The sequence below is a fragment of the Uloborus diversus genome, chromosome 4 (assembly GCF_026930045.1).
Source record: "Uloborus diversus isolate 005 chromosome 4, Udiv.v.3.1, whole genome shotgun sequence".
Lineage (NCBI taxonomy): Eukaryota > Metazoa > Arthropoda > Arachnida > Araneae > Uloboridae > Uloborus > Uloborus diversus.
In genome coordinates this window covers 122,663,991-122,691,170 of record NC_072734.1, presented here as the reverse complement: position 1 = coordinate 122,691,170, position 27,180 = coordinate 122,663,991, and the positions used below count along the sequence as shown (strand labels likewise).

General features: G+C 32.7%; 1 protein-coding gene across 2 annotated transcripts in view; it reads right to left on the bottom strand.

Annotated features, from left to right (window-relative positions):
• The window catches only part of LOC129219920 (dol-P-Man:Man(7)GlcNAc(2)-PP-Dol alpha-1,6-mannosyltransferase-like), a 60,547-nt gene that overhangs the window by 32,631 nt on the left and 736 nt on the right, over positions 1-27,180 (bottom strand). Inside the window, exons 2-7 of one of the 2 annotated variants that reach the window (XM_054854235.1) lie at positions 21,481-21,597; positions 16,242-16,343; positions 7,443-7,571; positions 4,868-5,000; positions 3,729-3,902; positions 1,598-1,792 (exon numbers count right to left, since the gene is read on the bottom strand). In XM_054854235.1, the coding sequence (XP_054710210.1) occupies positions 1,598-1,792; positions 3,729-3,902; positions 4,868-5,000; positions 7,443-7,571; positions 16,242-16,343; positions 21,481-21,483 (736 nt within the window). In that variant the 5' untranslated portion in view covers positions 21,484-21,597. The remainder of the gene's footprint in view (positions 1-1,597; positions 1,793-3,728; positions 3,903-4,867; positions 5,001-7,442; positions 7,572-16,241; positions 16,344-21,480; positions 21,598-27,180) is intronic. The other variant, XM_054854237.1, reaches the window with a different exon arrangement.

Here is a 27,180-nt window from a genome sequence, read left to right as displayed (position 1 = left end):
ATAATTAAAACTTCCACTTTAAAAAGTTTTTTTTCCAATTAATAAGTCATAATTTTTTTTTATATTTTAAATACATGTATTTTTCATATAGTTGCAATGCTATGCATAATTCTTTGAAAAATATGAAGCCCCATAGGAGCATGGGGCCCCAGGCCAAGGCCTAGTCAGCCTGTGTGGTAATCAGGCCCTGGACAGCCCCATTTCAGAAATCCCCCCCTCTTGGTCACGGCCCTGCCCTCCCTCTACCCGCAAGCTTTAGCCCATGCATTAAGAAGAGCTGAGGCTGTGTTTTGCGAATTTGCGTTAGTTTAAACACATGCGTACAAAACTAACATTTTGATGTAGTAGACAGGCCCGAAATACTTTGCTGTTAGTTGATCGGCCCAAAGCATGACCGGCCCACCGGGCAAAATTTGCCCGGTTGCCCGCCAGCTGTATCCGCCACTGACAATGTTTTAGATCAGTTAACATAAAAAAGCAAAGCAGAAAGTTGTATTATGATAAAATTAACCCTGAACTTACTAGGCAACATTTAAGATCAACTCTTACATTCAGGTGAGCGAAAGATTTTTTTTTCTTATTTCCGATGATGGGTACTGCAGAAAAAAATGCCATTTGTAGAACAAAACGCACATAAAAAATTCAAAATTTTTTGGACAATTCCTTAATTTGCTGCAATTATACTGAAATACTGATGCAATTATACCAACCAAATGCTGTTTTTAATGATTTTAGCAAAATTTCTAAACATTTTTTTTTCCATTTTTTTGAATGTGGGGCAGTGCAGTACAAATGTTATAAGGGGCACTAAATTCAAATAAAAAATGTGGAGTGTCATAAATACCCTTCATTGGCTGCAAATGCATTAAAAGTTGTGAAATTTTCTGTTTTTTAATGTTTTTAATAAATTTGATTAAAATTTTAAAATACTCTTTTTGCCTGATTTACAACATTCTTAACATTTGCAAATTTCAGGTTGATGGATTTGTGGCACTCCACTATAGAGAAAGATACAGTGAAAACCATGTTTCAACAAGAAATAACAACGTTAAATAGCACAAATTGCAGGCAATACTGCAGACGTGTGTATCGGCGTTACAAAGAACACCTTTTTCAATGCAAAAGAAATGAACTTATGAATAAAAAGACATTCGACAAAAGCCAGATTATCCGGAAAGAAATTGTCTGATGTCTTTTTCCATAAGCTCATTTCTTTTGCATTGGAAAAAGAGTTTCTTGTAATGCCAAAACATGCCTCCTCAGTAGTCTGCAGTTTGTGCTATTTGACATTTTTTCTTTTTTAATATCCGAAAAGTTTAAGAAATATTTATTAAAAACATTTGAAAAAACAGCAAAAGACAAAATTTCTTTGTATTTGTGGCAAAGGAACGCATTATGCCACAACACCTCAAAACTTTTATGGGAATTTAGTGCCAGTAATAAGACCTTTTCAGTACTACCCAATTTAAAATACTTGATAATGGATAAAAATTTAATAAAAATGGGTAAAAACCCCTAAATGGAGTGGGGGAGATATGTCACTGGGAAAGGCTAAAAAAATATTTAAAAAAAAATAGGACAAATATATTATACTGACCTAACATCCAGAGTCCTGCAGGAATTCCCACACCAATCACAGTTAAAATTTTCAGTCTACCAGAGATTACTTCACCCAGTGCTATCAGACCTAACAGGATGGACAACTCAGCTCGAAAAACAACCACCACCGCTGCTGAAGCAACAATGAACATTCTTTGATTCCTCGCAAGCCAGAAATGAAATGAAAATAATGCTGGAATGAAAGTTAATTGAAAAATTGATTCAATCAAACATTAAATGAGTTACAATTTTTAAAAGGCACTTTTAATGAAACCCGTTATCAAAAATCCTTGTATGTTATAAAACCTTATCATTTTATTGTAATAAGTTGAGTATAATTCAAGTTTTTTTTTTTTTTTCTACAGCTTGCTCAGAGCAACTTTTCTTTCTATGTTCATAAATATAATTAATAATGGTAAAACAAGCAATATTAACTAAGAAAACATTGCAGGTTGTCTAATCAGGACTTCATTATTTAACTTCCCAGACTTTTCCAAGTTTTCCATACCTACAATAAAAACTTTCTGATGTCATGCTTTTGGGATAATATAGCTAAAATACATTGTTGCAAACACATGCACACAATGCTTTAATATAGAAGCTTGTCATTCAGTTCGCCTATAATATAATGGATGATGAATTTCTCACCAACTGGCTATGTTTGTTTGCTCTCTCCGTGTTACGGTTCCACGTCGTGATAATTTGGTAATTTACTCGTTCATCTTATGATAATTTTGCTCCAGAAAATGTTCTTAAAATTGAAATAGAAAAAGAACAAAATCGAATTTTCGAAAAATCGCTTTGAGGTGCACACCCCCATGCTACAAACTAACTTTGTACCAAATTTCATGAAAATCGGCCGAACAGTCTAGGCGCTATGCGCGTCACAGAGATCCAGACAGACTTTTTTAAAAACTTTTTTTGATGTCACGTGTGGTGCACAAATGAAAGTTTTGCTTTAATTGTGCAGCAATCTTTTAACATCCCCCGCTCAGCACTGCTTCTGTAGTAAATCAAATAATCAGACGTGGTTCCAAGGAAGGGGGCAATTTCCCCCCCTCCCCTCGTCGGGGAAATTTTAGTACTTTGTCGAGGAATAAATAAGAGGAGGAGGGCATAGAACATGGAGGAAAAATTTTTTCATTATTAATTTGTTTGTTATCAATCTAATTATTCACTGATATGCATGCCAAAATTTTAAAACTTTCTCATCAAAAGTCTTAATCACAAGGTTTTACAACAAAGGCAAAATTTTCAATGTGATAAAAATTTGTTATAACTCAAAACTAGAACTTTGTTCTCAGATCATAATAAATTTCTTTAAAATACCTTTACTTCAAAACATATTTATTTCAAAAAATTATTAAAATGCATGTACTTCCTAAACTGAAAATTTTCTTCTTAATTCTGAACTATGGTTGATTTTACAATAATGTAAAAACCTTTACATACAACTTGCACTGAAGTAGTTCTTCAGTACTAGTACACAATTGTAGTTTTTTTTAACACTATGTAGATTATACATTAATGAAATTTTCTAATTGTAAAATCTTTATGTTTGTAGGTATGATATTTCAATTAGATAAATCAAATATATTATTTTAATGGTGTTCTTGTCAGTTTGTTTTCTCCAGTTTGATTTATGTTTAACAAGAATGAATTAATAAATTTTCAGTTACAGAATGGCAATTGAATTCCCAGTTGTGATCAATTTAATGTGAAAGGGAAATTAATTTTTCTTGAAAAGCAGCAATGAAAAGAGGTTTCGGTGTCTTCCAGCACCAAGTCATTCCTGATGTTTAAATGCAAGTATGAGCTATGCACAAGATTTTTTTTTTTTTTTTTTTTGCTAAGATGGTAATTTTAACTCCATTTCAGTCTAACAAATTTGGCATAGGAAACCAAAAGTGAATAAATAAATATTGAACAAGTACACAAGTAAGGTAAAAACATCATTGCCGTCAGCTTGTTTTGAACTTAGTTAGCAAAAAATAAAAGCAAAGCAAGTAGAAGAATGAAGTAAAATGCATAATTACATGTTTCACACAATCGATCATAAAATATTTTGCAAAGCAAATTTTTTTATGCAACACTTAAATGCAATTTTAAACTAAATCAATAGAACATACCTAAAATCAAGGCAAATGTATTTGGGAGTGTTCTAGACATGTAGTACATTATATGAAATTGTGAGAGGGTTATCAGTTGAAGCCACACAGAAACCACAGAGCCAAAATGCTTTTCTATCGATCCCTTAAATTTATGGAAAGCAACCAGAACAAGTGATCCAAGGATAAACCGTACTGAAATAAAAATGAGAATCACGTTACTGTTTTTTGTTTTTCAAAAACATTAATCAATAGCATTGTTTTACATCATGCAACAATGGTGCCCAACATTTTTCTACCCGAGGGCCAGACCTCACATTAAAAACATTCTCATGGGCCAGAACATGAAATTTCAAAATCTTTCATTCCTTTCAAAACGACATGTAAAAATATGGAAAAAGAACGAACATTACAAACCAGTAACTGTTGTTATCATTACTTGATGCTTATTTAATTAAATGCATGCTTTTCAGAAATCAATTTCTGAATATTTGGCTCCAAATTTATGAAATTGTAACAAGTTGTGCTTTTTGATTTGCAAAATTGAACAAAGCAACGACCACATGGATTAGCTTCACGGGCTGTAGGTTCGGCCCGTGAAGGTCGTTAGGTAGGTAGGCCTATTGTTCGACAACATACAAAAACTTAAAAACATTTATAAACTCAAATTCATTCTAAAATTATAATATATTTTGAGACCAACATGTTTTACTTTTTATGATAGGCTGCAAGGAACACTGCAATAAATTTTAAATGAAAAATGTATTGTTAATGTGACTAAAATGTGCAGGTCTTACATTTATCTTTTTTTTTCTTTGAAATTTTTTGTCAACAATCAAAAGTTTATTCTGTTTATATGTGTCATACGCTTAGTATACTTTCTCTCAGAAAAGGAAAAACTTATGTAATTTGAATATCACAAGCTTTAAGTGAAAAAGAATACACTTGATGATTTTACTATATATTTAACAACTTCAATTAACAATTTTTAACTCTGAAAATGAGTTAAATAAAATTGCAACATAAATACTGAATTATAAATTTAAAAATCGTTAAGTAAAGTAATAAAAGCATAAATAGAAAGTAACTTTACTAACGTAAGTTTCATAATTTTGATTAGCAATTTTTAACTCTGAAAATAAATTAAATAAAACTACAACCTAAATACTGAATTATAAATTTATCCATCTTAAGTAGCCAATGTATCCATAAAAATGGAGAAGATAACACAGCAATCACTATAGGACCAATAAAAGTACGAGGAACAACTCCTGGGAACTCCATGTGATCATACTATAAACAAATGGAAAAAGATTAGCTCACCACATTCATACTGTACAAAGGCAATAAATCAAGGAAGAAAGGAAAAACATTCAAGTTCCATCTTTGTAAATTTTTGTAAAAATTGAGATTAACTGCACCTCCTCCCCCTCCTCTTCTCCAGAAAAAAAAAAAGCAGCAGCAGCATAGGTTTTACTCTGTTTCTTTTTCAGAGAAAATTTCTTAGGGTTTACCGAGTTTATTTTATCTTAAAATATAGGGGCTTATCACCATGAAAAGTTTCTTTTATAAGTTGAATTTTATTTTTCTGCAAAAATAGGGAATAAATAATGAAAATTTTAGGATTTTTAGGACAAAACCTCAAAATTGTAGGATAAAATTTTAAATTTTAGGAAAATTCCTACCCTTATATCAGGTAAGTCTCAAGTTTAAAAAAAGTTCAAGGCAAAAAAAAAAAAAAAAAATTAACAATTTCAAAAATTAGATTTTTTTTTTTTTAAATATTGGTAACACTCTAATTAGTAATTCTTGGTCTGTTTGTTTGGCTTGATAACTCTGGCATAGCGAGAAATTTTCCACACAGGGAGTTTTCCTTATTTTTACATCCATGCAGATAAAAAAAAGAAAAAGACAGATACATATACAGTGCTGTAGCCGAGGGGAATAAGGGGAGGGGGGTACCCTGTTCCCCGAAATATTTTATTTTGTACTGTAAAAATAATGCAAATGTAATATAAATTGCTTTCAAATCAACTGCTCTTGGTGTCCCCCCCCCCACCCCCACACCAAGATAATTGTCCTTTTGAAACATTTTTTTTTCCAATTGCAGCACTGCATATACACACATGTAATATTTATATATGCATGTAACATATATATGTTTGTCTTTGCAAGACAAACAGGGCCAAAAACAAATTTTTATTTTAAAATAAAAATTAAATTTTAAGTTGAAAAAAAAACTGATATACATATTTATAAATCATTAATTCACAAATACTTTTGTCATTTGACTGATATTTTCTCCTTTTCTGTGCTCAATTATTTTGTATGTAGGACAATTTTCTTCGGTGAGATTGGCTTTGTTGATATTCATTGGTGAATTTAATTAAATAAACGAAGCAAAGGCTAAAAAAGATATCGTGTCTTATTGAAATATGCAAAAGAACGAAAGAATGAGGTAATGTTGATTAAGTAACCAACCAAGGAGTTCATAATCTTTCAAAGAAAAAAAAATATTGTTATGAAAAATAACTTCATCTGATTCCATGAATGCATTTCTGACAAGGAGATTTCCTGTCTCTTTTACCGATTTTTCAGAAAAAAAAAGACAAACAAATCTTGAATTGCTACTTTTTTACACTCGGTTGCCCTGTGGGGAGTAGTGACTGAGTTTTTTGATCTTTAAATCTAGGCCAGTACTGTCAACCAATATTTTTTGTGTAGATATAGAGCAGAATTCTGTCAATTACCAATTTTTTTTCCAATCATACACAGTAGTTTAAAAGTCGTACCCTGTGGGGAGTCATGACTGATTTTTGATCTTCAAATGTAGGCCAGTATTGTCAACCAATATTTTTTGTGTAGAAATAGAGCACAATCCTATCAATTGCCAACTGCTTTTTCAATTATACACAGTATTTTTGAAGCAGTGATCAACAATACAAAGCTAAACTACTTTCCTTTTTTTTATAAAATTAAAAAAAAAAAAACACTCAAAAGAAGTTTATTTTCAACCTTCTAATTGAATATGGAACAATCCTCATAATAAAAAACCAGAGAAAGTTTTCAACACATACAGAGTACTTTATGAAAGTAATCCCTATTTTCTGGGGAAAATAGATTTATTGGTTGTAGTTGAGCAAATTTCTAAAATTTTTCAAAATACTGTCCTCTTGCATCAATACCCCTGAGGAGACTTGTTTGCCACGCCTCAAAAGCACTTCTCAACGGGAACATCTCTCAGGGACATTGTAACGTGGCTTTGGATGCTTTCCTTTCAGCACTCTCGAGTTGGGGAAACAAAAAAGTTGCATGGAGCCAAATCGGGATTGTAAAGGGGGTTAGGGGACCACCGGGGTGTTGCTTCGGGCCAGGAAGTAGGTAAGGATGAAGGCTGTGTGGCTATCGGTATCCTTGCTCAAGCGAACGCCCCATCACTCCGTGTTACAAAAGACGAAAACACACTTCACGTGGAGGGACATCTTTCCTCTCACACTGCTCAGAGAAAACTGACGACAAGCTATGTTCAAAGTGCAGATCCCCAACCACATTTCCCCCCTGTTTTACTGCTCTGCCATCTATCATTGTGTTACATTAAAATCCTGTGCATTACTTTCACAATGAACCCTGTAGTTCTGAAGCTAAGCTTCCATTAACTAATCACATTCCAGGCAACAAGCAAAATTTGAAATGAGTCATAAAAATATCAAAAGTACTTATTAATTCAAGACATACCTGAGATACATTTCCAGCATGAAATATGAGATCATGAATTGCTTGAAGATTGAAACTTTCTTCTACTTTGGTATATGGGCATAAGACTAAGTGCCCTATCATACATGCATATAACGAAAGTTCTAGACCCTAATAAAGCACAATAAAAATAGATCAAAAGAAGAAGGAAGAGTGCATAATACAATAAATATTTGTTATAATAAAGTGACACAAAGATGAAAGATAATTTTTCAAACAAATAAAAATAATATAAAACTGATAAATAGTATGAAGAACAACAAAGTTAAGCTAAAATGAATTTAAAAATATTATCTTTGTACTAAAATAATTATGCTTTAATAGAAAATTAATGTTTATCACTTAAACATTAACATTACATTCAATTAAAAATCAAACAGTGAGCGGCAGACAAGCATAAACGTCTGCATTGCAAATAACTTCTGAACTATTTTTAAAATAAAATGCTATCCCTTCCGGAATCATTTTCCTGTAGCGCTGGAGTGAATAAAAAAATCACATTTTGCACACAGTGGTCCTAATGGGAGTAATCTGATCTAGAATTGAGCATTTTGCCAAAAAAAATGGTATTTTTACCAGGACCGTAGCAAAAACGAAAAAAAAAAAAACTGATAAAAAAAGACAAAAATGGAAAAAACTGGAAAATTAGCTGGACTTCAAAATGTTCAGCAAAGAATAATAGAATTTTAACATAATCCAATTGAGAGTTGAATCAAAACAGATAGTAGAGATATAAGTATATTTTTCTTTAATGCTACGGTAGACTCCAGATTATCCACAGAATAAGAGTGGCATGCTAACCACGGATAAAAATTTGCAGATAATCTGCAAATTAGGTAAAAGCGATGCTAGTGTATGCAATAGCTTAAAAATATCAATAACACTTGCACACATGCAAACTATAGCAAAAACAATAACAAGGTATATAAAAATTCATGAAAAAGCTAAAAAGGGATCGCTCATTATTGCAAACAGATATACTGTAAACAAGAGCAAATCATGCAAGCAGATTAACTGCAACAAATCAAGCTAAGTTACACCAAAAATGCAGAGGGATGGTGCATTTTTCCAGACTGATCCGTTCACTCATTTATGCACCTTAGTGTACATCTAAAAGTCAGCAAGTAAAGTAGATCTAAAAGTCAGTAAGTAAAGTAGATCTAAAAATCAGTAAGTAAAGCAGATCTAAAAATCAGTAAGTAGTGTAGTTCTAAAGCAGTGAGTAGTGTAGATCTAAAAATTAGGTTTCAATTAGTCAGGTATCGGTGACCTCGAAAGGTTTGATGTCATTGGAAGAGAAGGGGGGGGGGGGATAGGAATGTCTAAAAATAGATTTCACAGTGTGTGAATTTATCTGCTTCCAGTTTATCTTCGTCAAAAAAAAAGAGAAAAACTTTCTATTTTAAGTGTGAAAGGCCACGAATAATTGCAGTTTACTGTAATTTAATGATTGAAACAATTTAAAATAATACTCGAACAAAACTCAAAAATGTGGGCAATAGATAATGTTTCAAATCTTGTTCTTGGTAATGCAATGTAAAGAAAATGCGTTCTGATGTAGAGAGTTTAATAATATTGAATTATATTAAGAATATTAATAAGATTGAAATATTTTAAGTGTGATTTTCATTAATTAAGTCATTAAATACACCGCCAGCTCAGTCACTCCATCCGAGGACTGCAGTTTCTTGCTTATTAGCACTCATCAGCCTGGAATAGGAAGCGACTGAACTGGAGGTGGAAAACCTCTTAAGGGAGTCAAGAGAGCCAAACAAAGTGGTAGCTAATATAAAATTAGCACAGACCAGACGAGTGACCGAAGCAATGGTTCAGTTCAACTCGAAGAGTGAAGGCAAGGCATGGTTTTATTGGTAAGTTATTGCCCTATAGCCAGGGTTAAGGTAGAAATAGGAGCTAGCGGTGTATTTTATGTATATCTGCCTTAACCCTGGCTATAGGGCGGTAACTTACTGAAAATAAAGTCATTGTTTATATCAGTTTCATCTATATTTCTGTTATATTAATCACTAGCTGCGTTGCCCCGCTTTGATCGGTCCACTTTGTAAAGAAAAAATTGTGTCAAGTGACATATATTCAACAATCAGGGTTAAATAAATGAATAAATAAATAAACATCATGCGAAATTTCCCTCCCAAACAGGGACGACAGATATTAAAATACTTTTAAGAAATTAAATCGAAAAAGATGGATTTAAAAAGCGTAACCGTGGAAACACAAATAAAATAAGTTTAAAGAATTAAAATGCGAAAGAAAATGGTTAACAATTTGAATGGAAATGAGACTTTTTGAACTTGATTTAAAAAGGCTTGTAACTTTTTTTCCTTTTGAGATAGAAGCATAATTTTTTGACCATGAGTCAAGATGGATCTGGGGTAAAAAATATTGCTTTTTCCAATCGTGTCAAAAAGAAAACTGTGGGACAATTCCTTCACTTCTTATTGATGGATTTAATAAAGAAAGTAGTGCCTGAATTTCAGCCGAGCTTAAAAAACTCGAGCTAAAAACGCAAATAACTCCCTCCGTAATTAAGTTAGAGCATTGAAACAAATTGCGTAGAACACGGAAAATTCTATCCTTTCCAACGATATGTAATATTAATATATGCAAGTAATTTTTCACCCCCATATTGGAAATTTGTGAAAATAAGGCCTAAGTTGGAATAAAAAAAGAACTACTCATCTAATTTTTTTCGAACCGGTCTGCAAACCTTTCTGGTGCTAAAAGAAAGATACTATGAAAGTTTCAGCGAAATCGGCAGGGTAGTTCTCGAGTTTTGCGTGTTCTCACAAACAGACGTTTTTTGGGGACTTAATTTTATACTATGTAGAGATAATTTATTAACTGTGAAATTTTTGTTACTCTGATAGTATTGGCAAATTGATATTAAATATCTGTTAAAAATTGACTAAAACATAAAAATTTGGTACAGTCGATCCCGCTTATTGAGATAGCAAATTTTCCACGAAAAATTATTTAAACGGGACATTCCATCAAGCAAGATCAAAATAATAAGCATCAACAGTTTGGTACATTGGTAAAGTTTTGATTTGGTACAGTTTTGGTCATTTCATAGTACTAATTAAAAAAGCATTTTAGTAAATCAGTATAAACTGAACATTTAGATCAGTTCAATGATTTTAAGTATTCAAAAATCAAAATTATTAGAATTGACATAAAATTACTAAAAATTAAACCAGTTAGAGTTAGATTTCTGTAAATAAAGCGCATCTATTTTTGCCACTGTAGCAAAATATGTGCTAACCCTACTCTGACCTTTAATTTCTCTTTTTTAATTGATCAAATTGTGTCTTAGAATTTAGCAACGTAGGAGATAGCATTGCAATATTGCAATTTTTTTTATGCTTGATGTTTTTTCTCATTCAGTACCGGTACACGCTTCATGCTGGTACCTTATCTTTCAGTAAAATTCAGAATTTCATTTAGTAAGTTGAGAATCCCTCCCCAACCCTGCAGAAAATTAAAGTTCTGGACACCCTTGTACCCATTTCTACAAAAAATGCACCACAGAAAAAAATAGAAAACCTGTAATAATTTATATTGTTACAAATTCTGTAAATAGTAATTATTTTTATGATTAATTTGTTGCAATCTAGCTAAATTTGGTGTTTATTCCATTATCTTTCATCTAAAATTATTGTCATAACTTAACCTGTATATAGTTTCTTGTAATGAATATACAACCCCCTTACATTTGAATGAAGTATATGGTTCCTCCATTTCTGAAAGATAAGATTTGTGAATTGAACAAAAAGAAAACATGGAGAAGCATTTCGAATTTTGTTGAACTTTCCAAAGCAGTGTAAAAGCCGTGTGGCATTTGAATGAGAGAGTTACTTTTGCTTTTTAAACTGTCTAAGCCGTTAGCTCTGTTATTGTGTGTATTAGCCTTTGCGCTGTGCTTTCGCGTATTTGGATATAAATATGTGTGTAACCGTTGAGTTTACAGAGTTAATTGATATTTGCCTAATTGCTATGGTTGATTTAGCATTTGTAATTACATTTCCTGTACATAGCTGTAAATAAATCTCCTGTGCTTTTCTCAAGAACTATGTTGTCATTTAAAGAATTTCTTGAAGTGGTTGAACTTGTAACAATATTTAAATGTGTAGCAGTAGAAATAGTCAGAATGTTAATTTAACACAAAGAAAATCACCTGCAGTTTGGAGAGCTATTTCAAGAACTGTTTAGAAAACTTGCAGTTGATAACAAAAACAGTTGGGTACATAGACTTCGATGCCATGGGGGTGCTATGTATGCCATTGGATACAAATGCATTTGCTTAGTCAAATTTATCAATCTTTTGGGTTTTTACAAGGGATATGTTAGACCAGAGATGTGCTGACCAAAAGTCGCTTTTGGAGCAATCTTGGGAGCAGGAAAATAGTGAGTTTGTAGCAGCTTGGAGCAGTAAAACGGAATTGGAGTAGTAAAATTGCAAAAGTATTTGGAGTAGTAAAATTGCAAATTTGGAGCAGCTTGCTGCAGCAAAAATTTGAATTTTGCATTAATTTGGAGCAACTATGTATATTTCACACAGAAACATGTGTGGCATGATAAAATAATAAAAAAGGAGATTAAGGATGCCAAAATGTGGTAACTCCGACTACTATGAAGCTCTCTTAATTACATTTATTATTAATTATTTTTTGTCTAATATTTTAAACAAGAGACAAGTCATGTCCTGCTCTACATTTTCCTTAGACTCATTTTAATAAGGTCACATATTTACTTTGCTTAACATATCACTACTTTTGTGCACATTTAAGATATACAGTCAACCCTCGATAACTCAAACCTTGATAACTCGAAATTTTTGATATCTCGAATTTTTTTTATCCCCCTTCATACTTCCTATACTGTCAATGTTAAAATTACCTTGTTTAGTCGAAATTTTCAGTTTTAAGCCCTTGATAACTCGAAATGTTTTGCTATTTCGCTCGGATTCCATTTCCTTTTTTCTTGTTCCAAAATGAGTACAAACCTGTTTCTAATCTATTCTGAGCCGTACCGAATTTTCAACATTCCTCTCCTTTTGTCACCCTCTTCGGCCCCTCTCCCCTTCTTCTGACTTTTCAAAGTCACACACCTGCAGGAGGGGAGCTGTGAAATGTTGGTGGGAGGACAGTAGGAGAGTAGGGGGGGGATAGCTGCTTCTTTTTACAGTTCTGCTGGACCCTCATTCAGTGGTAAAAAAGAATCATTTCAGATAACTTTCAAAGCAGTCCATTTACGCATAGTTAGCTATGGCAACCAAACGAAAATTAAATACGCTTTCTATTCAGGAGAAGAAACGACTAATTGAAGAAGAGGTAAAAGGTTCCAAAAAGAAAAACCAAATCGCAAAAGAGTTTGGAATTCCAAGCAGTACATTATCGACCATATTGAAAAACAAAGAAGCTATTCTGGAAAAGTGTGCTGACGGCTTTGAGAAACGAAAGAGAATTCGAGTTAGCGAGTTTCAAGATATGGAAAAATGTTTAATGATTTGGATAACGCAATGCAGAGCACAAAACATCCCTCTGAATGGAAATTTAATAAAAGAGAAAGCCGAAGCATTTGCTAAGGAATTAGGCCATTTAAGTTTCAAAGGAAGCAATGGATGGTTTGAGAATTTTAAAAACCGAAACAACATTACATTTCTTAAGGTATGCGGCGAAAGTGCAAGTGTTGATGAGGAAGTCTGCTTGGAATTTAAAGAAAAACTACATTTAATCCTGAAAAATTATGATGAAAAAAATGTGTTTAATGCTGACGAAACCGGACTTTTTTTTTAAATGCACTTTGGATAAAACCATGGCTATAAAAGGAGAAGCCTGCAAAGGAGGCAAGAGAAGTAAAGAAAGATTGACTTTGCTGCTTTGTTCCAATATGGATGGGACTGAAAAACTACCGCCTCTAATGATTGGAAAATCAGCTAAACCAAGGTGTTTTTCAGGCGTGAAATCCTTTCCTTTTGCTTACGATTCTAACCGTAAAGCTTGGATGACTTCCAAAATTTTTGAAAATTGGCTAAAAGAATTAGAAAGGAAAATGAAAAGGGAAAAAAGGAAAATCGTATTGTTCATTGATAACTGCAAAGCCCACAACATAATTCCGAAATTGGATTACGTAAAGGTTGAGTTTCTTCCCCCAAACACGACATCAAAATTACAACCCCTTGATCAAGGGATCATTCACAGCTTTAAGATCAAATATCGCCATCAAGTTGTGAAAAAACTTATGGCTGAAATTGAAGAAGGAGTCAAGTCTTCTGGAGTGACCATATTAGAAGCCATGCGAATGACTGACAAAGCTTGGAATAGTGTAACTTCCTCAACCATCAGAAATTGCTTTAAGAAAGCTGGATTCGTAAAGAATGAAGAGGATGTCCCCGTATGCGACATAAGTGATGAAACTGATTAGGCACAGATTGGGGACGACTTTCCGAACGTTTGGATTTAAATGAAGTGCAATTTCAAGACTTCCTAAACGTTGATGAAGAAGTTGCAGTATGTGGTCGATGGGAAGACCACGAAATACTTTCTCAAATAACCGCTGGCGATCCAATTTCCGAAGAGGATGAAGAAGAAGAGATCTGCAATCCTCACCAAAAACCTACAAACAAAGAAGCCCTATCCGCTACTGATGTTCTATGAAGATTCATCGTCATATATGACAGAAGAGACTTTTAGAGCGCTTTCTCATTTAGAAATTGTAGTGGAACGAGAAAAAGACTTGAATTTGAAGCAAAACAGCATCGATTCTTTTTTTAAATGACTCAATATATCAGTAAGTGTTTTGTGAATAATATATGCATTTATTTTCAAAGTATTTGTTTGCATTTTATCCCCCACCCCCCAGCTACCCAAGGATTTTTGATAACTCGAATTTTTGTTTACTCAAATTTTTTTGATGTTCCCTTCAAATTCGAGATATCAAGGTTCGACTGTAGTCCTTTGATACCTATTTTTTTAAATTTGTTTGCTTTTATGCAGTTCATATACACATGTAAATGACACAAGATATATATACATAAAACTCAAAAACAATTTCAAAAAGACCAAAAAAAGTAAAAAAGAATGGTTAAATTTAAATACTTTACCTTAACAAGTTACAAGTGAGTTTTAAAGAGCTATTGATTATGTTTTTCTCTTTTTTTTTTTTTTTTGGTACTCATAAGTTATTTACTTACATTTGAGCTTACATATCCTTTTGGCATATTTCTTATATACTGTACAATTTAACTAACAAATCTGAAGATCAAGCAAAGGCAACATTAAAACCTTTTATTTTTAACTGTTTGATATTTAATTACAAAATTAATTATGAAATTACAATGAAACAAAAATGATTTTGAGAAATAATGTCATAAGAAAAGGAATTTTAAAATACATGCGGAAAAAATCTGAAAAAATATATAAAAAATAAAAATTTTAAGACAGGCTAAGAATATGAAAAAAATGCCTGAATCTGAGAGCTTTATATGTCTGCATATTCATTACCAGAGCATTAGAATTCCCCGATTTTTTTTTTTTTTATCTTATGTGTCACTATCCAAATTCCATCAATTTTCTGTCCTAAAATCTGAAGAAACCCAAGATTAAACAAGAAAAAGGTGAACAATATTAATTTTTACAAATGGCATTAGCTTAAACGAATTTGGATGCAACTAGATTGACATTTTCGAGTGGGCATGGTAAGAAAAAAAACTTACAAGTCCTCTTTTTCTGAAAACAAAAGATAAGAAGGTTGAAAATAATCAAGGGCGGATACAAGGGAGGGGTGATGAGGCGATCGCCCCTCCCTTGAGGGACCCTGAACCGGTAATGTTCCGGAATTGAAGTCCTAAACTCGCAAGTGTAAACCACCTTTGATGACATTAGTAAAGAAAGGGAGGCCTTCCTCTGGTAATTTTCCGAAACTGAAGTTCCAAAAAATAAAATTTTTGATACCTTTGATGATGTTAGGGGAACTTCAAAACATTTCCCTGGATTTGTTAGCAAGTTGAAGTTCTAAAAACGCAATTTTAGAATACTTTTGGTAACGAAACGGAAAGAAATACATTTGGGGACCTCCTGCCTCTCTATCCTTGGCTAAATCTCCCTCTTTTAGATGTTTTAAATAAAAATATTGTGGCAACCTCCCCTTCCTCCCTCCCCATAAGCACATGCGAATAAGATACGTTGTAAGAGGTAAGTAAAAGAATAATCGTCCCCTCCTTGAAAATGTTCTGGATCCATCCTTGAAAATAATGGTCAATACAAAATTTGTCAAGTCAAAGGAGAAGAATCACATAATAAATTTTAAAGATTGAGTTTTTCAAAAGCGGATGCAATCGGATTTTGAAATGTGTAAAAAATCGGGACTAAGTCAAGAAATCGTAAAAACAAGCGCCAAATGCATAAACTTGGATGATAATTTGCAGAAACTGCCAAATATGCTGAAGGAACTAACATTACATGCAAAATCGCACTTTTGGCGCAGAAAAGTTCATTTAGTGGTCTTTTGGAGCAGTTTGGCGTAGCTGGCACATCCCTGCTATGCAAAAAAAGACAACATATTTGTAAATAGACCAAAATACATAACTTTGGTAAGCAACCAGTTGAGAGCTTTTGGCTTTTTTATTACATTTAGTTCTTGACTAAAATTTCATTTCTATTTTACTTACATTTCTTTTTACAATGCTAATTACACAAAAGCTAGCAATCATTGAACAACATACAGAATTAATACTTTAATTTAGAATAAAAGTAGGCCTACCCATTTATAGTAACTGTTAGATTTGAATGATATTTGAAGATAACAATAATCCTTGGATTCAAATTGTGTTTCTGGAATTTGTTTAACTTCATCATCAGTTTCCTGAAAAACAAACAGCATATTCAGTTAAATATATAAAAAAGAAAATAAATAAAATTAGATAAATGAAATGTGTCAACGATTGGTACTTTTATCATCAAACGTACAGATACATATTACACAAGAGTTCAATAACATTTTGAAAAAAAAAAAACAATTTCCCCGTTTTCCATGTGTGCTCTTGATATTTTATACTTAAAGGCTGGAGAGCGTATTTGGCTATTAATCACACTTCTCAGTAAACTTTGATCTGAAGCAGATCTAATAAAGCTTTTAGAACATATGCTGCCAAGCGAACAAGTTGCAAAAAAGCAAGGTTGTAATACTAGAGATGAAAACAATGAGATGAAAATTTACGAAAAAAAAGTTTTTTTCCGAAGGAGTTTATTTCCACTTCGGAAAAATTGAAAAAATGAACTTTTTCAACTTTTCAGGCGTTTTAAATGAAATTTTCAGCAAAATGTGAAAAGAAATTTCTCATACTTAAATTCTCATGCACCCTCCCCCCTTGTATGTTAAAATACTGTCCAACTTTGATAATGCAACTTATTGTATGATAATATCATTTGCATATCAATCAAAAAAAAAAATTTAATACTTTTCATTAAAAAAAAAAAAAAATTAAACCAATATCCTTAGTGAAGAATTTCCTCTTCATAAAACAAATATGTATAACTTGAATCATGACAGAACTATGTTTCTGCTGACTGTGTGAACCAAATGTACAGAGTGCAGCAAAAAAAAACCCAGGCCAGCAATTTTTCTTATATTATATAATTAAAAATAAATTAACAAAACACAAAAAATAATGATATGAGAAGACTTTTAGCAATGAATAAATTAATTGGTTTCAAACTGCCTGTCTTTTGAAGTAAAACAAAGGTGCAACTGATTGAAAATTTTTATTCAAGGACCGCAAGTCCTTTAATCAAACCTATTCACTATAAAGCAATTGGTTTAGAGAGTCCAAACTTATGTGTAGTTTAGGGTAAACCTTTGACTCTAAAACAAGCCATACAGTGTAACAAATGCGATTCAGGTCTCGTGAGTAGAGCGTCCACTCTAAAGATGATATCAAGTCAAAAACAATGCGCCTTGCACCACTCTTGTCTTTTTGGTCGTATGAACTGGTGTGGAGTCAAGGTGAAGTGTCCAGTCAACATAGCTGTGCTGAAGTGCTCTTAGGTCCAAAGAAGTACAACAGCTTCTAAAATGTCCTTCTAGTACACTTTTTGATTCATTTTATGGCCCTCATCAACAAAGAAACATATTTTTTGTCACTTGTGCTGAATTCATCACAGACAAAGCCTGACTTCGGATTTTGGCGATGTTTTCCTGAAATGTTCACTGTTCGTTTTTGTACTTTCCGGACATCGACTATAATTTCTAAGCCGCTTGAAGAGGCATGCCACATCAAATACTGTTTGTCGAGGCACGACAAGCATACGAACTGTCATTCTACTTGGTTAAACAACTTTAAAAGAGCATGTCTCTTGCTTAAAATTGTACGAAAGCCGAAAACAATACATAAACTAGGATATACATTGTAAATTATTTTCTAATAAAGTGAGAGACAAAAATAAAGAAGACACTCATTAGTCATTAAAATGAAATTACTTTACCTACATTCGATGACGCAATCTTTGTCCGAGGTTTTTTTTTTTTTTTGCCGCACCCTGTATACTGGCGTGCTAAGTACGAAAGTGGAATCTGCATTTGAGCTCAAGCAGGGAGATTGTGTTTTAAAGTTTAGCTCTTCCATATAGTTGTGTGATTTAGATGTCTTTTTTTTGTTTCAGAATTTATTAAAAAATAGTGCCTGATGCTCACAATGACACAAAAACATTTCATTTATTAAGTAAAATACGAAACAGAAAAACGTTACAATAACTCAGTTTTGTTCGAAAATATAGGCATGACTTCTTTAACTACTGTGCTTAGCATGACCGTGTGAATCAACTGAAACTCCAGTTTAAGTTCTGGTTTAGCTTTAGAAATCATTACGCAGTTTTGGTTTGGGGTTTCTGTTGGAAATGAAAGCTAAAAACCAATTTAATTCTGATTTGGACTTAGACTGGATTAGAAAAAAATCAAAATCAATAGCTTTCATTTCCAGACAGTAAAGTTACATTGTAAGGAAGGGAAATAATCTTTATTTTTCCTTCAAACAATATCAATCATGTTTGACAGTCAAAAATTACAATTATTATTTCAAGTCAAAAGTGATCTAAAATAGAAAATGTAATTGTTATGATCAGACACATATTACTCAATATTATTAGCTGAACGGCAACTTGACTTATTTCTGGTGTTTAACCAATTAAGCTCTCAGTTATAAAACAAAAAGTTTTTTTTTTCTTTACATACTTTTACGTGTAATTCTGTCAAGCAGAAAAAGAAGATTTGTGGATTGCATATATTTTTTAATGCTTAACCCTTTATATGCTCCCAGAAACACAGAGCTATTAAGAAGCCCTATTATTATTCATTAAAAAATCAATTTTTCCATTTTTTCCCGAAAAAAAAAACTTTAAAAAAAACGGTTTTTTCCCACCACTTCAAAATTTCCAGAAATTTTACATCTCTAAATAAGACACATGAAATGAAAGAAAGGGAGCTCAACTAAACCAAGCACAGTAACTGGAGGTTCATTGTTATTGTACTAAAGGCCAAATAAAAGTCTCTAAAAGAGACCAGTAGCTAAAGCAAAATCCAGCAACCACCTGCTGGGAATGTCATAAATTTTTCAAGGTTCGATTATGTGTCAACCAAGGAGTTCAAACCTAAATGGGCCACTCCATGGAAGAGCAGCCGTTTTGTTCTGTATGTGATAGCTAATATACAAATACAAAAGTGATGACCAACAACAGGCTCTGGACCCAGCTAGGCTGGTTCCTAGTCAATTTTCAATCCCCAGTGAAGATCAATGGCCCTCTTAAAACTATATACTCCCTTGCTCATTAGCACCTCTTCTGGTAAGCTGTTCCAAGGTTCCACTACCCTGCTAAAATAATTTTCCTAATATCCATGTTAGCCTGAGATTTAAATAGTTTAAAACAATGACCCCTTGTCCTGTTTTCAGTGCTAAACTTCAGCCCCATAACATCTTTCATTTTAATAAATTTAAACAACTGAATCATGTCCCCTGGGTCTCTTCTTTTCTCAAGACTGTACATTTTTAGCCTTCTAAGCCTGGAATCAGTCTAAATGAGGAAGTCCATTTATTAGCCATGTAGCCTGCCTTTGAACCCTTTACAATACATTAATATCTTTCTTAAGATAAGGAGACCAAAACTGAACAGCATACTACAAATGAGGTCTTACCAAACTTCTATGTAAGGGCAGAAGAACTTCTTCAGATTTGTTTGAAATAGATCTATTGATAAACCCAAGCATCTTATTGGCTTTGTTACTAGCTATGCTGCACTGTAGGCTAAACTTTAAATCCTGACTTTTTAAGACACCCAGATTTCATAAAATAATTATAAACAGTAACGATCAAATTTTTTGCTGAAGAGATCGCACAAATATTCTTGATTTCCTATGGAACAAAATTTTGTTCATTAGCTTTAAAAACTATTATACTTAATGGAAGAAATTGTCTGTCACATGTGGGTCAAAATGTAAGTTTCTCTGTAGAATGGCCCATATGCAAACAACACTTCATAATCACTTAAGAAGTGAGTAACAGCAAAAAATAAAATTGCATTAACAAACTTACGAATGCATTTTTCAATAATTTTTTTCCTCTCCAGGTCAAAGTTGATAAAAAAAAAAGCATTTAAAATGCGTTTATAAAATTTAATTTTTGGTTACATATTTTTAGTTCAAAATAGAGATTATGTTTAATTTGCTTCAAGAGCTAAATGTTAAGGTTTTTTTTTTTTTTTTTTGAATTTTTTAAACATAAAAGCAAAATTTGCAGTTTATATTATTTAAGATAGGAAAATGATTGTTAACTTATTACGTACGTAAAGGCGATTGCCTTGTTTACCATAGCACGTTTAAGAGAACATTCCATTGCACCAGTTAAATTAAACTGAAACTATAGGATAAAAGAAATCAAGAAAAAGTAAATGTAAAATATTTCCTTAAACGTCATTTAACACGTAAAAATCATTCCAGTCTATAATATCTTCATCAAAACTTTGATTAGTGTTTCAGCATGGCATAACAATTAACTAGATTTGAGGCAGTGAGAAGCAAAGAGATGCAAGTGGACATTTTCATGTTTTGAGTAAAACATGTTTAAAGTTCCAGTCCTGGGTACGCTTTCATTAAAAAGTTTTTCTAAATCATGCTGTATAACTGAAACTATAAAGTCTCCTAGTACTATTTCTTGCTCCAAAACAGAGGAGAGGTTCACCAACTATTTGTGTTGGATAGCTCCAAAATTTCAATTTTGGCACTTACATCCCTTTGTTTCTCACTGTCTCATTTGTAAGAGTAGTTGTTGACTAATGATTCTTGATCTTAACAAAGGAAAATTTTGGGAAACATCTCTACAGCAGTATTTTCAGAACATGTCTGAACATTTGCAGTTTACAGAAATATTTGGATATTGTACTTGATAAATGGCTTTTTCATGTTTTACAGATAAAGCTAGTATATTGCTAAAAAGTCGAGTTAATACAAAACGTATGCATACAAGGAGTTCTCTACTATATGAATAGAAAAGAAAGTGATTCAGGCTAGCACAATAGTTTAAGACATTTAGTTCTATTGTAGTGGTAACAGCTGAGCACAGTGGTGACGTTGCACTGCACTTGCCTCAGTTGACGGACAAAACATTATGGAGACTTCATTCATTCTGCAGCCAGTTGTGAGTTAAGAAGTGTGATTTATTTGACTGCAAGAAATGTGTCTGTCACTCAGGGTTGTTTGGTTTAAACAACGTTGGTTTAAACCAATTGGTTTTTTTTAAAATGTTTTTTAAAAAAAGTCAAAAAAAAAAAAATTATTTTACAGGTTAATTACCCCACACATATTGAAAAATGTAAAATTCCATTTATGCTACTAAGTTCCTAGCTAAGTTGCAGAGATAAATACTAAAATTGCAAAGTTGCTTCTTCAAAATGTATTACAAGCTTTAATCAAAAAAAAAAAAAATAATAATATATTTTTTATTTTATATATGTGCCATAAAACAGATTTCAGTCAACTTCCATCAGGCCCGGACTGGCTCCTTCTGGGGTGGTCGGCTAGGTGCTAGAAAGGGGCCCCGGCTTCCTGGTACGGAGGTTCCTGGGGCCCTTTCCTGCGAAAATGTGAGAAAGTTATTGTTTCAAAAATTGCTTTTTCTTTTTGGACATGTTAAATAATAAAACTAAAGTTAAATTTATGAAAAAAAAAAACGTGTTTGAAGTTTTACTTGACTTACCCTTTAGCAGAAGAAAATTTCATACCATTTTTACAAAATCTATTAAAGGTGCGTTATTTTATTTATCATTATTTCTGAATTGAACGTTTTTTTTTCTTTATTATTATTATTTTTTTAAATTTTATTTACCTTGTAAGTGGAGACTATGTGGAGAAGGATTGTGATGCAGGGCCAGGGTTGGAAAGATTTTTCCCACAACCGGTATTTACCGTCCTGGGAAATACTATTGTTTTTCCCGCACAGGAAAACTGATTTGATTATTAAAAATATAAATTCAAAACAATTTTTGAAAATCAGATGTAAAATTCTCCATTTTTAGGCCTAATGGGGGGGAGGGGTAGCTTAGTCTCTAAGAGGGAGCCTCTTATCCTCTCCGTGGGTGATCCACTGTTGGAAGGGGCTGAGATTTTTTTTATCACACGCTATTTTAAGCTTAAAGCAATGCCTTAATAGTAGAAAATTATCATACCTTTTTTGCTTCATCTTGTCACTATTTTATCCCAATGTATCTATCTTTTAATTTCCATAATAAAAATTATAGTTGGCTTGCACGCAAGTAAAATACAAACCTTCAATTATCTTACTATAATGCAGATTGCAGAAGACAAAACCCCACGTGGAATAGTTTTATAGCCAATATCCGGTCGGACCCTATCGGAAAGATTTCCAGATGCATTCAATTTTCCCATTTATTTACTGGTTTAAAAGCAAAAGGAGATGGGGCACTAAAGCAATCAACATGAACCCATTGAGTCTTGAATGAGTCATGAAGTTTTTATTTACTCCTATTTTTATTACACCTGCATTTCTCTTTTGTTTGAGTTTTTTTCACACGGTCATCATCCATACCCAAATTCTAAGTTCTTGTCTTATCTCATCTTTTTGATTCTACAAGAACTTGCAGAAACGTGGAGAAACGCACCTTTAGCGGCCTGGATCACAAAAGCTGACATCACTCTCCAAGGGGTCCTAATTTACTCCTGTCACCGGAGTAACTTAACCATGCGTGTAACCAAATTGACAAAGACAGAACTCCTGTGTAGTACCGCCAACACCCCCGGAGGCCTCGGTAGTACACTTGGAGAAAGAAGGAAGGAAAGGAAAGTTGTTGGTTAAATTTTATTTGTTGGAATTTGCAAAAGATAACTTTTTTCAACTTTAGGATTACTCTGGAGATCTGCGTACTCGCAGACTCTGTAATGCGAGGAGGGGGAGGGCACACCTCTTAGGGGCCCATGGCCCGAGAAACCAAAGAATCTTTTTAAAAATAAATCGAACACCTAAACACCTGCAGGATCTGATTACTGAATAGGCCAACTAGGCCGTAGCCTAGGACCCTGGATATTTAGGGGCCCTCAAATGGCTGAAACTACTTTAGTTTGCGGCTAAAATTGTTTTAGCCAATGTATAGAGTTTGACGACAGGGCTCCCCAAAACTTGAACCTAGAAATATTGAAGCATACAAACACAAACAACAACCACTCTTTTAATTTTTTTTTTTTGAGCGGGGGGGGGGGGGGGGGGGGAGGGCAATTCAGTGGGCGGTTAAGCGCCCAGATGATTTTTTGCAGGGAAGCTGAACATTTCTGTTGGGGACCCTTAGGCGATTCCTAAGTTGCCTATTTGTTAATCCGGCCCTGTTTACGGGACAAATTCAGAGAATTTAAAGCCCTACGGGCCCCTAACCTAAAAATAATGTTTGCCCCGGGGCCCTACCTGGCTTTAATTGGGTCCAGTGTGCTATTTGTATAAAACTAGAGATCAAAAGCATCCCAGACAGGGCCTGATTAAGATATAGGAAGGTTCTAAGCAAATATTTTTTGGAGCCACTATGCAGTTAAATCTTACTTTTAGTCATTAGCTAAAATAACTTTAGCCATTGGAGGGCCCCTAAAAAGCAAGGGCCGTAGACCACAGCCTAGTTGGTACATTAAGTAATCAGGCCCTGATCCTGGCAAAACGTATAAGGAAACAGATTGAAATAGTTACTAGGAAATCAAATTGTAAAATCATTTTTTGCTAGAAATTTTTTTTTCGCTTCATTTGGGGGCCCTCGGCGATTGCCGACTAGCCGACCTGGCCAGTCCGGGCCTGACTTCCATCATTATGCTTAATTTGCATGATTAGTTAAGATTTACTAAGGATTGAATCTTTTATTGCAGATGCAATCCATTATATTGCTCACTCCTGTTGCAGGGGTGTGACATTTTTGCCCATTTATTTGCACTTTCCTGGAATTTTAACTTTGACTTGTAAGGTAATCAACAGTCTAACTTAATTGTTTGCACCTAAAAATTAAGATTTGTTCTGCAGGTGAACACAAATAATATTTTTTGAATCAAATTTTAAAAAAAAGTTTATACTTCACGTATATAATGTTGTTGGCAAAAAATTTCTTGAAATAGAATTTGCTACACATTTATTTGTTCTAAAGAGTTTGCATTTAATATTTTTTAAACTTCAATGCTGGATGCAACATGTATGTCAGTAAATAAGCTGTAATTTAAGCCATGTTACACCAATTTTTGTATTTTTGATTTGATTCTTTGTTTTAGCGATAGTCGATATCTTTTCCAAGTCTTTCCAAAATAAGAACGGAGTCGAATATAGAGCAGCACTTTTTTTTAAAACTTTGTCAGTACAACAGCAATCGATTTTTTGACTGTTCAATCATGTACTGTTGTACATTTTGCTTTACTTCAATATTTGCGACATTGTGTATATAAAAATCAGCATTATGTAAGATCAGAAAGAAAAAATATGAAAATTGTTCTTTTGAAAAGATTATGCTTAAAAATATAACTTTTACCTTTATTCGATAATTATTCATATTATGTTGGTTTTATAAAGTTTTTTTCTTGGATCTACATTATATTTTATCTTAACCCACATCACAACCACTTCTTGAAGTATTTCGTATCATAAAGGGTCTATATATACATGCATACTAATATGTTAATCAAGTCAAACATTTCAATCAATATTTCCCCGCAGAAAGCTATTTTAATTATTTAATTTAGTTACAAGATTTTGTTCTTTTCTCTTTAATTAATCAAGAAATTAGGTATAATGTGACTATTGAATAACTGTTAATTACAGAGTCTTAATTACCTTCCGAAAATTGTTTTTCTTGCAAATAGTATTTAAACCAAAAAAAAGCCAGTTTAAACCAAAAAAAAAAAAAAAAAACGGGTTTTTTTTTTGGTTTTTTTGAAAAAACCCGGTTTTTTTACCAACCCTGTCACTGAAGTTGATGGTCTGATATGTGATGTGTATCATAAACATGTCTTTGTTTTAGTGGTCATTAGGCATCCACACACTGCTCATTTAACAATGCAACTCCTTTAACAAATTTTGTTACAATGTTTTTGACTGTTCTCTTTCTTCTCCAGATTTTGCTTCAAGTGATATTCTTGGAATTGAAAACTCATTTCGGCAGTCGACGGTTTGCAAACAAAAATAAATTGGAAAATGAAGTGAAGACTTGGTTGGCATCAATAGCCGCAGATTGATATGCAGCTGGGTTTAAAAAGTTGTTGGTAAGATACAAAGCATTTTAAAAAGGATGGAAATTACATAGAAAATTAAGGTAATGAATGGAATAAAAAAGAATTTATTTTTAGATTGTTCAGATTTTAAAAATGTTCTTTATAGGGTAGGGAACTTTTTTTCTGAATAACCCTCACAAAACTAGATATACACTGGATTTTTTTTTCCATCCTCTAATTACTTTTTTTCTAAATTAAATCATTTAAATATATAAATGAAATAAGAATACACTACAAATGGATCAACATAAAGCTTGCACAATCTTCTTTACTAATAATAAAGCTGAAAGTCTCGCTGTCTGGATCTCTTTCTGTCAGCATGATCTCTGTGACGCGCATAGCGCCTAGACTGTTCGGCCGATTTTCATGAAATTTGACACAAAATTAGTTTGTACTATGGGGATGTGCACCTCAAAGCGAAATTCAATTTTGTTCTTTTCTATTCCAATTTTAAGAATAGTTTACTGAGGAAATTATCATATTTTTATGAATAAATTACCAAATTATCATAACGTGGAACCATAACATGGGCAAGCAAATGAACATAGCAAATTGGTGAGAAATTCATCATCCATTATTTGTAAATATACAGGCGAACCAAATGACCTTTTAATTTTCTACTATAAGCAAACTAAACGGCAAAGCCGTGCGGGTACCACTAGTTTATAATAAAATTGATAACATAAAATATTTATTTTAGTGCATCATTTACATCATCACCACTCCTTAATTAAAAGAATTCGGTGAAAATATATTTGGATTTAGATTTTTGCCCTTTTTTAAAAAATTTGTCATGGTTTCTTCCATTATCCCAGCAAAAATTACTAACCCTGAGACAAAAATATTGAATACTTATAATCATTGCCAATAGAAACTGAAAATCAGATTAGACATGATCCAGTTATTTAAAAAAATTATGAAATAACTGGAAAATGTTGATGGGCTAAATTTCTGCATAAAGTGTCTGGTAGAGATTTTTGCTTTATACTTTTTAAAAGCTCCAAGCTTATCTTAAAATAAAGAAAGGTTACTTTCTCAACAGGATCGTACTCATTTTGAATATTTCACCAGAAACCATTGTTTGCTTGCAATGGGATGCATAGTTGAAAGAGAGGTCTTCAGCTTCCGTAAAGATTAATCTTGGAATGTTGTGGAATATTTGAGAGTTCTCTCTCGCTGTGTATAAAAAGAGTTATGCATGATAAAGAGTTCAGTTTCGATTGAGAATTTGTACTGAGAGTGTTTTATCTCTGTTTATTGCGAGGCATTTCGCTGTGTTGTTTTTCGTATTTGGAAGTAAATACGTGTGTAACCATTGAGTTTATGGTGTTGTGTGATATTTGCTTAATTGCTGATGATTAATTTAGCAGTTGTTGACGCTCTTTCCTGTACATAGTGTAAATAAATTTCCTGTATTTTTAATCAAGAACTGTGTCGTCCTTTCAAGGAAGTTGGAAGCCGCACCGGATCCATTACAATATGTTTTATGTGGTTCCAATAGGTTTTAAAGAAAGAAGGAATGCAAATGTATCTTTCTTTAAATTATGAATTTGTTCTGTTGATTTTAAAATGCTAAAAGTTCATTTTTTTCAAGTATTCCTTGACAGAATAATTTTTAGAAAACAGAATGATGGTTTTATTTATTCATGCAAATATTTAAATTAAGTCTAGTAAACAATTATCATTCCTGAAAAGTACCTGTATTTTTCGTAAAGTACTGATTCTTTAACATTTTTATAAAATGGAGAACAGGAAAATAATCATCACAAAAAAGTTTTAAAAATAATTATGATCAAAGTAAAATTTATGCTTGAAATAAAAAATCTTTTTCTTTTTTACCAAGTCTAAAAGGTCTTGGCTTCCCTGAGAGACTCTTTAGGATTTTACTAAAATTGCTAATTATGTAATAAAT